Genomic DNA, 12,457 nt, shown 5'->3' on the forward strand with positions numbered 1-12,457 from the left:
GGCGCGGGCTGCTCTGGGTACTCTCCGCCAGCGGCTTGGCGGTTGCTTGGTAACGGCGCCCCTCCATGGCTGTAGCCCAGGGACCAAAGACGCTCTGGGAGCAAATCTGTGCTGGTGAGAGACACTCCCCCGTCACCTTTCTGGCGGGGCTCCCCTAGCCCCCCCCCGGGATAAGTGGAGACTCCCCCAAGCCTCCCTCACTGGGCGGGGGGACTCCCCCCTTCAGAGCTGCTCCGAGCTAGGGATGCGGGTTCGCTGTAAGTCAGTTTCTCTCCCTCTGGGGCCGGAGGCTTTTGTCTGTCAATTTCAGCCATTGAAACTGCCTCGCTCCTGGTTTTTTGCGTTCAGATCCCTCTCCTGGGGAGAATCTGGCTGAGGGTTGCAAAGAACTGGACATTGGGGTGTCCCTTTGAAATATAAACATTAGATTGACCCAGCTCTGCAGACAAAACACTGCAGCTGGTTCAGAAGTCTAAAACAACACATGGTTCACAGATGCAGGACAAAAGGTTCAAATATAGTTAATAAAATATTGATCTTGTGATTTAAATTGTCACCAGGCACTCGGATTAGAAATATAGCCTTGTATCATGCGCTGGTGAAGGTGTCCAATTTATTTCACCCATAATGAAGTGCTAATATCATTGCCTTTTGTGTCAGAGTAATCTGCTTCCCAACTGAATCCAGCCTTCTCGTTTATCACAAGGGAATCAGTTTATTGCCTCATAAAAGCAGATAGGCAATGATATTGCAAGTTTAATTAACACAAAATTAATAAGCCTTGTTTTCAATTTCAACAATAGAAGCCTTTGTCTTGGTCATTTCCCAGCATCTGCAGTGGCAGCTGTGGCCACTAGGAATATTCAGGAAGTTGAGGAGCCCACACCACCAGTCATTTGATTGTACCTAAAGTTATCTATTTATTTATTTAGTATTTATAGTGCTGTATATGAAATGGCCATTTTTAATCCTAGAATAAAATGCCACCTACCGTAACTTGACTGAATCAGTGGGTGCATACCATTGATGGAGGCCATAATGCCAGTTAAGGCACATTACTATAAAAATGGTAGGTTGAGCAGCTGCAGGCATGTTTTGCATCTAAGGTCCTCATCCTGAATTGTGTAGTGTGAGGGAAGACTGCAGCTTCTTCCCATAATCCCCTTCAAAGTTAGTTCCTAAAGAATACTGGATCAGGGTTTAAGTCTATAATTCCATTTTGGGTTTCTGGTGATGTTGACTTACTGCTTAAGCATTAGTTTTAATGTCAAGATTCCATGCCATGTATTTACAATTGTAGTGTAAACTTAGGTACTGGAGATATAATGCCAAATATTTTATTAAGATAATATTCTGTAAGATTTCAGTTTTGCTTCTCAGATCCATATATTCCTACTGTATGAATAAAATAAATTTGTGGAAAGATTTGGATGGTTCATGTGTAGAAATCCTGAGATTTGTCAGAACTTCATAGTTAGAGAACCATTGAAATCCCTTTTTGTGGCCCTTTATTCTTTATTTTCAAATTTAATTTCATAAGGAGCAAAATTTCTTCTTGGTGGATCTTAACTGCACTCTGTTGCTCTCCTTGTGGCAGATCCAAGACCAATGAAGTTAACTGAAGTATTCCGTATTATTTCAGTGGGAGTTGGGTCCAGCCCCATACCTTTGCAAATCTATCATTGACATCAGTAGGAGATCTGTACATATAGTGAGAACAGAACACCTGAGTGGGTTTCTGCCTTTAATATGTATTAGGAACATTTTGCACTTGGGGTAGGTGGAACTGTTGTCTAATGGTCAGCACATATGGCCAGGATTCAGGACTCCTGGGTTCTGTTTTTTGCTGATTCACTGAATAGTTTGCAAAGATCACATAATCTCTCTGCACTTCCATGTTTTCCTTTATAAACCGTAGATGATAATAGTTAGCTATCTCACAGGAGTTTAATTGTTTACAGGGGGTCCCCAGTATATGTTGGGGTTGCGATCTTGTAAAGGGCAACAGATACTGAAATGACAGATACTGGGGAATTTTTCCCCATAAGAAATAATGGCCTGCCTTCTGCCTCTTCCTGTCTCCCCTCTACTCCCACCCTACCTCTTCCCGCCCAGTTACACCCCCTCCTTCGAGTGTTCCCCATCCCCCTCCTTCCCAGCACCTCTTGAATGCTGGGGGAAGCACCCAAAAAAAACCACGCAAAAAGTGAAGCGACAGATATGCGGATTGGGACCAGTGTGAATTGGAACATGTTCCCCTATTGATAAGCAACTGTTACGCAAAGCAACTGATAAGAGGGAGATGTATAATGGGGATCCCCTGTATAAAGAGCCTCATTTGAAAAGCACTATTGCATATAAGTGAAAAGGATTATTAATTTCATGCAAGCATCCTCATTTTATTTAACAAACATTTTATAGTCTTAAACTATGCCATGTTGCTTACTTAATACAAAAAGCCTATTTTCAAGAAAGGCTTCCTATAGCACTAAAAATATTGACCTTGATTCTCCAGGACAAGTGACTCAGAAGTTCTCTCATTTTAATAACTTAGATTTTGTGTTCAGTATTTGCTTATCATACACAGTTTATAATTTCTACACATGAAAGTAGCTTTTAATAAGTAATATTTGTTTGTATGTTTTCAGAAAAATAGTTATAAAGATAAAGTCCTTTTGACATTTGGTGTGATGCTGGATTTTGTCTTCTTTTAGAGTACGAAGCAGAGCAGCCTCCATTTCCGTATAGTCCTGAATCAAAACAAGATTCTGTGAGTACAGATTAAGCAAAAAAATCTGTACATGGTATGTCTGAAAAGGTGCATCTATTTCTAAAGGGGAAGATTAGGTATCAAAAATATCTCCAGATTCATTCAATGAATGTGTGACTATGTATTTCAATTTTTTCTTAAGTGTCAAATGCAATATTCCAGAAATCACTGCTGTTCTTTAAAGATATTTTGGTATGGCTGCTATACCTAAATTTAGATTACCAGCTGTGTTTTGGTTTGCACATTGCGCTGTCCCTCTGCTCTGCCTGTCTGCTTCTTTCTTATAAATAGGCAGGATATTGAAATACGCAAGCATCTAGTTCACTGGATTCCTGCATATTTCAATACTCTACCTGATCTCAAGAATGAGGCAAGTAGGCAGACTAGAAGACTGATGCTCTGTTTTCACATGTGCCATTCTCAAACTCTTGCTATTGCAAAGACACACATCCTCACATTTATTGTTGATGTATCACCTGCTGGTGAGTTTGGAATTTCATATACTTTGAGCTGAATCCCTCAGTTTGGGAAGCTGTCTTTTTTTTTCTCCCCCTTCCATATTTAAAAAAAAAAAGTTACAAAAAGTGGACCAGATTCAGGCCTACTACCATAGAACCTCAGAGTTACGAACAGCTTGGGAATGGAGGTTGTTCAGAAGTCTGCAAAGCTTGTAACTCAGAACAAAGCGTTATGGTTGTTCTTTCAAAAGTTTACAGCTGAACATTGACTTAATACAGCTTTGAAATTTTACTATGCAGAAGAAAAATGCTGCATTTAACTGTCTTAATTTAAATGAAACAAGCACAGAAAGTTTTTTTAACTTATTCTCTTTTTTAAAACTTTCCCTTTCTTGTTTATGTTTAACACGTTACTGTACAGTATTTGTGTTTTTTGTTTCTTAAACAACAAAAAGAATTCCAGAATACAAAGGCAAGTAGTGTATGCAAGCAACTGAATGGAAAAAGTGTTAGTAAGGAAAATATTTCAATTTTAGTTTCCAGAGGAGTATTATTTATTGACAATGATTAAAACGCATTTTTGAATTGTGAAAATCCCTTGACAGTGCCCTTTTTAAGACAACTGTCCTAGCCTTTCATATGCATAGCCTCCTACATTTGGATATTTTTAGTGCACTGGAGTCTAGCTTCCTCCCCCCTCAACAGAATTCTCTCTCCGTTTAAAGTATTCATAAAGATAGAAACTGTCCAGCCCAAATATTGAAGTCAGTTAATATTTTACTTTTTGTAAATTCCTTTTTTACAAAACTTGTATTTCCTCTCACAGTCAATTTACCTGAAATATAATTATGAAGGGAAAACAATCTGGATGAGATATTTGTCAAGTATGTTTATTTTTAACAGGTTTCTTTGGATACAGGAATTTTGCAGCCTTTACATACAAAACAATTATACTTCACTTCTACTGACTGTTCCATTGCCCAAAAAATATCTTCCTTACCCGCACTCGCACCGCTTCCAGCAGCACCTAATCCAAAAACATGTAAGTAATGGTCTGAAATAATATATTTAGTTGATGAGGAACAGAAAGGATGTAAAGAAGGTCTTGTGAGTACAGGCAACCTGTGCATGGTAAAGAGGATATGGTCTCTTGATACAGTACATCAAGGTGGGACAGAGCTATATATGGCTAATATTACTGACCATAGACAAAGACCTGAAAAAGAATGTCTGGATTTATATGAAAGGGGTCCTCCTGGGCCAAAAAATAATTTAGCATGTACACTGCCTTCCATATCACTTTGTATGTTCTAGCAAGTTTCTGCGCAGAAGATCTGAAACAAGACATGTCCCACAGTATGTTGGGCTATCCTGACAAGCTATCCTACCTTGAGAGAGTGTGCATACTAGCATATTAGGGTACATCCTGCTGTGATTATTTAAAAGTATAAATTAAGAATTTCCACACTTCTTTTTTTATTTGAGATTCTCATGACTGGTCCCCAGTACTTCAAACACATACCCCATTTTGGGCCCATGTGTCCTTGCAGAGTCATATTGATATACTCTGCAGGCATCAGAAAACTATAACAATGCATTTATTTGTAGGATTAAGGGTTTAATGTATAGTTGTACAAATCTATTGAGGACAGTTTTCCAACCCTGAATAGTGACTTTTTATTCATCTGTTTATATTACAACTACGGCTGTCACGCAGTTAATTGCACTGTTAAACAATAATAGAATACCATTTATTTAAATAGTTTTGGATATTTTCTACATTTTCAAATATTGGTTTCAGTTACAACACAGACTACAAAGTGAATAGTGCTCACTTTTTATTTTTGATTACAAATAGTTGCACTGTAAAAAACAAGTCATAGTATTTTTCAGTTCACTTCATACAAGTACTGTAGTGCAATCTCTTTATCATGAAAATTTAACTTACAAATGTAGAATTATGTACAAAAAATAACTGCATTCAAAAACAAAACCATGTAAAACTTTAGAGCCTACAAGTCCACTCAGTCCTACTTCTTGTTCATCTGAGCGATTGGCTGAACAAGTTTGTTTACATTTGCAGGAGATAACGCTGCCGCTTCTTGTTTACAATATCACCTGGAAGTGAGAACAGGCATTCTCGTGGTATTGTTGTAGCCGGCATTGCAAGATATTTATGTGCCAGATGCACTAAAGATTCATATGTCCCTTCATGCTTCAATCATCATTCCAGAGGACATGAGTCCATGCTGATAACAGGTTCTGCTCGATAACCAAAGCAATCCAAAGCAATGCAGACTGACGCATTTTCATTTTCATCATCTGAGTCAGATGCTACCAGCAGAAGATTGATTTTCTTTTTTGGTGGTTCAGGTTCTGTAGTTTCCACATCAGAATGTTGTTCTTTTAAGACTTCTAAAAGCATGCTCAGTCTACACCTCATCCTTCTCAGGTTTTTGGACAGCACTTCAGTTTCTTAAACTTTGGGTCGAGTGATGTAGCTATCTTTAGAAATCTCACATTGGCACCTTCTATGTGTTTAGATAAATCTGCTGTGAAAGTGTTCTTACAAGAAACGTGCTGTGTCATCATCCGAGACTGCTATAACATGAAATGTATGGCAGAATGCGGGTAAAACAGAACAAGAGACATACAGTTCTCCCCCAGTGAGTTCAGTCACAAATTTAATTAACACATTTTTTAAATGAGCATTATCAGCATGGAAGCGTGGCCGAAGCATGAAGAGACATACGAATGTTTAGCACATCTGACATGTAAATACTTGGCACTTTTGTAGCCAGCATTGCAATGAGAATGCCTGTTCTCACTTTCAGGTGACATTGTAAATAAGAAGCAGGCAGCAGTATCTCCCATAAATGTAAACAAACTTGTTTGTCTTAGAAATTGGCTGAACAAGGAGTAGAACTGAGTGGCTTTGTAGGCTCTGAAGTTTTACATTTAGTTTTTGAGTTCAGTTACATAACAAAAAACTCTACATTTGTAAGTTGCACTTTCACCATAAAGTACTTGTATGAGGTGAACTGAAAAATACTATTTCTTTTATCATTTTTACAGTGCAAATATTTGTAAGAAAAAAATAATACTATAAAGTGAGCGCTCTCTAATTTGTATACTGTGTTGTATTTGAAATTAATATATTTGAAAATTTAGGAAAATATCAAAAAAAATTAATAAATTTCAATTGGCATTCTGTTGTTTAACAGCACAGTTAAAACTGCAATTAATCGTGATTAATGTTTTTGAGTTAACTGCGATTAATTGATAGCTCTAATTACAACAGAAGAAAGGCAAGTATTTTTTCCTTCTAATCTTAAGGTCAAATTAGTTTCAGTATGATAACTATATAGTTGAGTCTGAAAATTCCTTTCAAAATATAGTCCTTTGCCCATCAGTTTATTTTCCATCTGTGTTCAGACTCTGAATCTTTCTTCTTCCATTTTTATTAGTCTGGTTTCAACTTTCTGAATTTCGCATAGAACCTGTAACAATGTTTTCCTTTGGATGTTCTGCACTTTAGCCTTTATATTGTCTTTCAACTCATCATCTTTCTTCACCTCCTTTTCTCTGTTTCTTCTCTTTCTTCTCTTCATTGTTTTCCGTTGCTGGCAGTGAGAAACAGTAATATCATAGGCTTTTATATAGGATGCCCTTCTAAATAGGAACATTTTCAAGCAGTGTCTGAACTGGATTAAGGATGTGAAGCAATTAACAAAGCCTTTGCTCCAGATGTACATTATCAGGAGACCACCCTTTTAATAATTAATCTGTATTTGCCACATTGAGACAGGAATATTTACTGCAACAGCAGCTGAGAATCTTGGCTGAGGACAGCACTTCAGCTGGTTAGGGCACCTCCAGGGTGACCAGATGGCCCAATTTTATAGGGACAGTCCTGATTTTGGGGTCTTTTTCTTATATAGGTGCCTATTACCCCCCGCCCCCGTCCCGATTTTTCATATTTGCTATCTGGTCACCTTACCTCCCCCACCCCGCAAAAAAGTTCTGTGCTGATTTCTGAATCCCTCTGATTTGATGACTAATAAAAATTGTTCCACACCTGATATAAATTTATTTTATAATGTACAGTGCTCCATAATATTTCTTCTTAAGGTCTTTTGTACAGACAAATTTGAATCTTGAAAAGAGTTCACTTTTCTCAGTGACTTCGGTGTCTAGATTACAATTTTCAAAGAAGCAAAAGAGTTAAATGCCCAAATCTCATTGAAACTCAGTGTCGTTTGGACACACAATGCCTTAGGCACACTAAAAATTCTAGCCTTTGGAATGTATTTGGTTCCATTTCCAAGATGGGCATACAAGGTACCCAATTTGTGTCTAGTTTGTCCATAAAATATGCAGCCAATTAAGACTATTAACACCACCATGGCTAAACAAACAGGACACACTTAAATTATTAAAATAATTATTACTATCACACATGGCATGGATAAGAATAAAACTTGTTTAGTTGTTATGTAGTTAATCAGGATTTTTTGTGTGTGAAATTAGTTACATACATTGTACTGAAATGCTTCTTAGAAATGGCTTTCTTGTTTGATTTAATTTATCTAACTTTGAGATCATAAAAGTCAGAAGAAAAAATGGATCATATTCTGCTCTTGGCTAAACCAGTGTAAATCTGGAGTAACTCCAATGAAGGTGATGGAATTACAGTGGCATAAATCCAGTTTAATCCAGGGCAGAAATTCGCCTGATTAAAACAAATGTCTATGCATTTACATACACTGGACCATGTAATTTGAAAGGTAATCATGTTGTAACTTTGATCTTTTGAGTTAATTTTTTTTTCACCTTAAAGATTGAAACTTGTATTTTCAAAAGTACCTGTCATGGGCCTAACTCTGTGCTTATTGAAGTTAATGGGATCTTTACCATTGATTTCACCAAGAGCAGAGTTAGATCAACACTGCGTGCTTTTGAAAATTTCACTCTTAAAATTCTCCCCTGTATTTAAACATGCATATACTTTCTGTTTCAAGGAGCACAACCATGAACTGTCTTTGTTGTCTAAAGTTAAATGTTATCTCTGCCAAGCTGGAAATCAAAAGTCCAAATCCCATTTCAGTCTCTCTCTTCTAAGGCCACAGGACTGGCAATCTAGGTGAAAAGCAAAACATCAGATCACCTAGCAGTTCTGTTTGTTGGCAGATCAGGAGCCACACATTGATCGAGCTCTGATGACAATTTTGTTTGTTTCTGTTGTTCCTTGAGGGGTTTATTCATGATGACAAAGCCTGTGAAAAGGAGATCTGGCCCTTCTTCTGATGCCTAGGAGTTGAATTTTGTGACTGACTAATGTTACTCCAGTTCTAAGGAAAAGCAAACCAATAATGGGTGTATATCCTTCACGGTGTGGGGAGGAGAAAGCGCTCAGTTTGAAATTTATTCAAGTTGATGTATTCTTTGTGACTTAAGAAGAATGAAATTTGAGACTATCTAAATTGAAAGAATCTGTGTTTTAGAACAAGATGAGATGATACCAATTAAAATTAAGGCAATTTGATTTATTTCAGATAAATGTTCCTCTTTCTCCAGACTAAATTCAGTCTGTTAATGAAAAAAAATATATTGTTTTGTCCAGGTTCTCCTCGAGAATATTTGGAATATTACATATTTCCAATACTTCTGCCGGGAATGGCTGAACTTCTGCATCAAGCAAAGAAGGAAAAGTGTTTTGAGGTCAGTTCTTAGTTTTCAAGATGCTGTTTCAGGATTCTAAAGGTTTTTTTAATCCACTATCTACATTTTATTATTTTGTCTTTTACAAACTGACTATAATAAAATAATATATTGTATGTCATTTTGAAACTGAGTTAGTTTTGAGTGGTGTACTTCATAAACCCAATCAATATGACAAGCCCTACATTATGCCTTTTCACATTGTATCTAGCCCAGCTAGCTATCAAGGGGGAGGGGTCATCTTTCTAATTAACACCAAGGGGTACTCAGTTGAAGAAAGAGAAGATTATAGACCAGAGCAGCTGCAGATAAGGAATTTACTTATGAAAATTCAACACACTGCTTGATCATTGTAACTGTTGGAATATTGTCTTGATTTTTTTTTTTTGGTATGTTGGCTTGCTTCAGTTTTCACTAAGACTTCACAAGGTTTGAGAGTAGTTCTAAAATCATTAGTTTTTAATAAGTGAGCAGGTTTATATCACCTGCGATTAACACTTTTGATGAAAATGGAAAGATGTTTTGTGAAAAAATGCTACTTATGTACACTGTACAATTAAAGTATCTGGTTTCTCTTACAAAGACTGGGTGTTGTGGCAAGATTTATTTGCCACATATACAGTTTTCTAAATGCTTCCATACATTTTTGTAAAATTGTTGTTCTTAATTCAAGTCAATTTAGTTACAGCAAACCAAATTCTGCCTTTAGTTACACTCTAACAGTAATATTTGCTATTTTTTTCTGTCTGATTAATTGTTAATGTGCCTTTCATCAAACTTTTTCTCCCTTATGTATAACTGATTTATCTGATTTATTCACACAACTTCAAAGGTGGCAAAATCATACAAAAATACATTAAGATTTTCTGTTGAAAGATGCATACCAAATGTGTTAAATCTGTGTTTCTCAACTGGGGGTTACCGGATGGGTTAAGGGGAGGGGCAGCAAGCGGGGCCAGTGTTAGGGGATAGGAAGCAGGGCAATTGCCTGCAGCCCCATGCCACACAGGGCCCACAATGCTAATATACATGAAGCCTTGAGCCTGGAGCCCCAAGCAGGGCTGAAGCCCAAGCCTGGTGGAGCTGAGGGTAAGGGATCACATTTTTTTCAAGTGAGGGCAGGGGTCATGATATTTTAAGTCCAGAGGGGGTTGCTAGCACAAAAAGGCTGAGAAACACTGTTTTAAATTAATAATCTGGAAACAAACAAGGGGAGTGTTAAATATTCAGACCCTAGATAGCAAAGCATGCATGTGCCAGATAACAGACACAGTGGAACAGCTTTAAAAATGTTTGGCATGCAATTGCATATGTAGAATTAACCATTGACATATGCACACTTTTAATACAGCCAGAAATACATTACACTTACCACACTTGGCTGCTCCTTCCTAATTTGTCCTCCATGTTCAGATCTTGTTCTTTTGTGTAAATAGCTTGCTTCAGTTTTCACTAAGACTTCACAAGATTTGAGTGTAGTTCTAAAATCATTAGTTTTTAATAAGTGAGCAGGTTTATATCACCTGCGATTGACACTGTTGATGGAAATGGAAAGATGTTTTACTGCATGTCAAAATACTTTGTGAGCACTATACATTCGTGCCATGATATTTATAGTGTCTAGCTTAGAAATTTATTGATATATACGGTATTCATCACATCATATACAAGTCCAATATTGAGATCTTAATGAAAGGAAATCGAGAGCAGACCACCTCATAATATTAAATAATTAAATATTTTTAGGACAGTTGAGCAGTTAATGTTCACAATTGCATAGGGTAGGTTTGGGATTTTATGGGTAGGGGGTGGCTTGGTTTTTTATTTGAGACATTTTGGAAAGATTCGATATTGAATGGTCCTCCAATCCATATTTCTACTAATTATATGGTATTTTAGTATGAGGGCAGTAAATTGTAACAGAAAGTGTAGGAATACTGGCAGTTTTAAAATCCACTGATGCTTTTTCTTAACAATTTATACTACTCTATTAAAATGTGGTTAAATAAGTTTTAAAGACATTGTTAATGTAACATTAAGAACAAATAGAAGTCACTTAAAGGTTAAGATAAGCACTGAGAGAACCCCACATTGTAACAACGATATAGTTATTATGAGGTATGTAATAATGAGCCCCCTTGAATCAATAATAAATTAATTCCAATGATTAAATATGTGGTTTTTAGTAACAAGCATAATAAAGTATCCATGTACATAAAGTGGTTTATGTTTTGTATAGGAATGTTTACAAGAAAGTAACGAAAAATACAAATGCAAATTGTAAGCTATATTTGTCTGTAGTGCACCTTTTTACTTGCTATATTAGGAGTTGTTTTGGTTTTTTTGTTTTGCTTTCTTTCTCATTAAAAATTAGCACACTATCCAAGATAAACTAGGTCATTTTGGTTATAAAAGGGAGTAATGTCATGTTGGTGAGGAGGGAAAATTAGGGAAGCATGGGTGTGTCATATGAGAGTTGTCCTCTGGGACATTTTTTGCTCTTTTGGAATAATGTTAGCAAAACAATAGCTCTTGGTAACCATATACATGAATAGTAGTGTTACTTTACATTGCTGACCAAGTGCTTAATACTTGGACAGTCTATTTTCATATCTAACTTGAATGCATGAATTCTAACTGAACCTTGCCTACTTCAGTTAGCATTCACATAGCCAAAGCATTATTCTTTGTTAATTCCAAGCAAAGTCTACTGCGTAACTTGCATAAAAATGTTTTAAATGATAACTAGAACCCCTTTCTAATATTCAGAGAGCTATGCAATCATTTTCTTGAAACAAATTCAGTGCCTTACTTCTGCTTTACCTTTATTACACAGATCCTCTCGTGGATTTTTATTCATTTGTGGTATTGTGATTTAAATATAACATGCACAAGTTGAATGAAATTATTCTTGATATAACAACTGAGGACCAAATTTTCAGCATTTCACAAATGTGCCTGGAAAAATGTGCAGCTACAACTATGTACATACGTAAATTGACAGTCTTGCTTACAGTAACCTACATTGCATACACAATGAGGTCTTGTGTGTGACCATACATGAGGCCCACTGAAAATGTGGTCACAATTCAAACATTATCACAATGTACTGTAGGTGTCTGGCTATGCTGGAAAAAGAACAGGAATCTACTGGATGTGGTTTAATTAGGCTGAAACTTTATTCCTAAAAGTCTGGGGATACTCAGCAGATAAAATTGTAAAGGACAGGTAATTACATAATCATTTACGTATACCCCAGGGACTGCTGTGAGCCCTCCTGCTTTCGCATCCTGGTCCCCAGCCGACGCACTTCTGGGACCTCACTATTCCGCAAATGAGGGTTAAGGAGGATTACCAAGGGGTGGGGATTGACTCTCTGCTGTATTAGTCATAGGAGCCCTAAACTCACCCTGTTTCCTCTTCTTTAAAGAATACCTCTAAATCTTTTTCCACATCCATTTTATTTGATCACCGTATCCATTCCCTGTGGAGTGCCTGCAGTGGTCAG

General features: G+C 36.8%; 1 protein-coding gene across 2 annotated transcripts in view; it reads left to right on the plus strand.

Moving 5' to 3' along the window:
* Window positions 1–7: 7 nt before the first annotated feature.
* IQCK (IQ motif containing K) overlaps window positions 8–12,457 on the plus strand; it is a 92,867-nt gene continuing 80,417 nt past the window's right edge. For both annotated transcript variants that reach the window (XM_030578432.1, XM_030578433.1), the window contains exons 1-4: window positions 8–114; window positions 2,715–2,770; window positions 4,132–4,270; window positions 8,852–8,949. In XM_030578432.1, coding sequence (XP_030434292.1) covers window positions 66–114; window positions 2,715–2,770; window positions 4,132–4,270; window positions 8,852–8,949 — 342 coding nt within the window. In that variant the 5' untranslated portion in view covers window positions 8–65. The remainder of the gene's footprint in view (window positions 115–2,714; window positions 2,771–4,131; window positions 4,271–8,851; window positions 8,950–12,457) is intronic.

Source organism: Gopherus evgoodei, chromosome 10, assembly GCF_007399415.2.
Source record: "Gopherus evgoodei ecotype Sinaloan lineage chromosome 10, rGopEvg1_v1.p, whole genome shotgun sequence".
NCBI classification, from domain to species: Eukaryota; Metazoa; Chordata; order Testudines; family Testudinidae; genus Gopherus; species Gopherus evgoodei.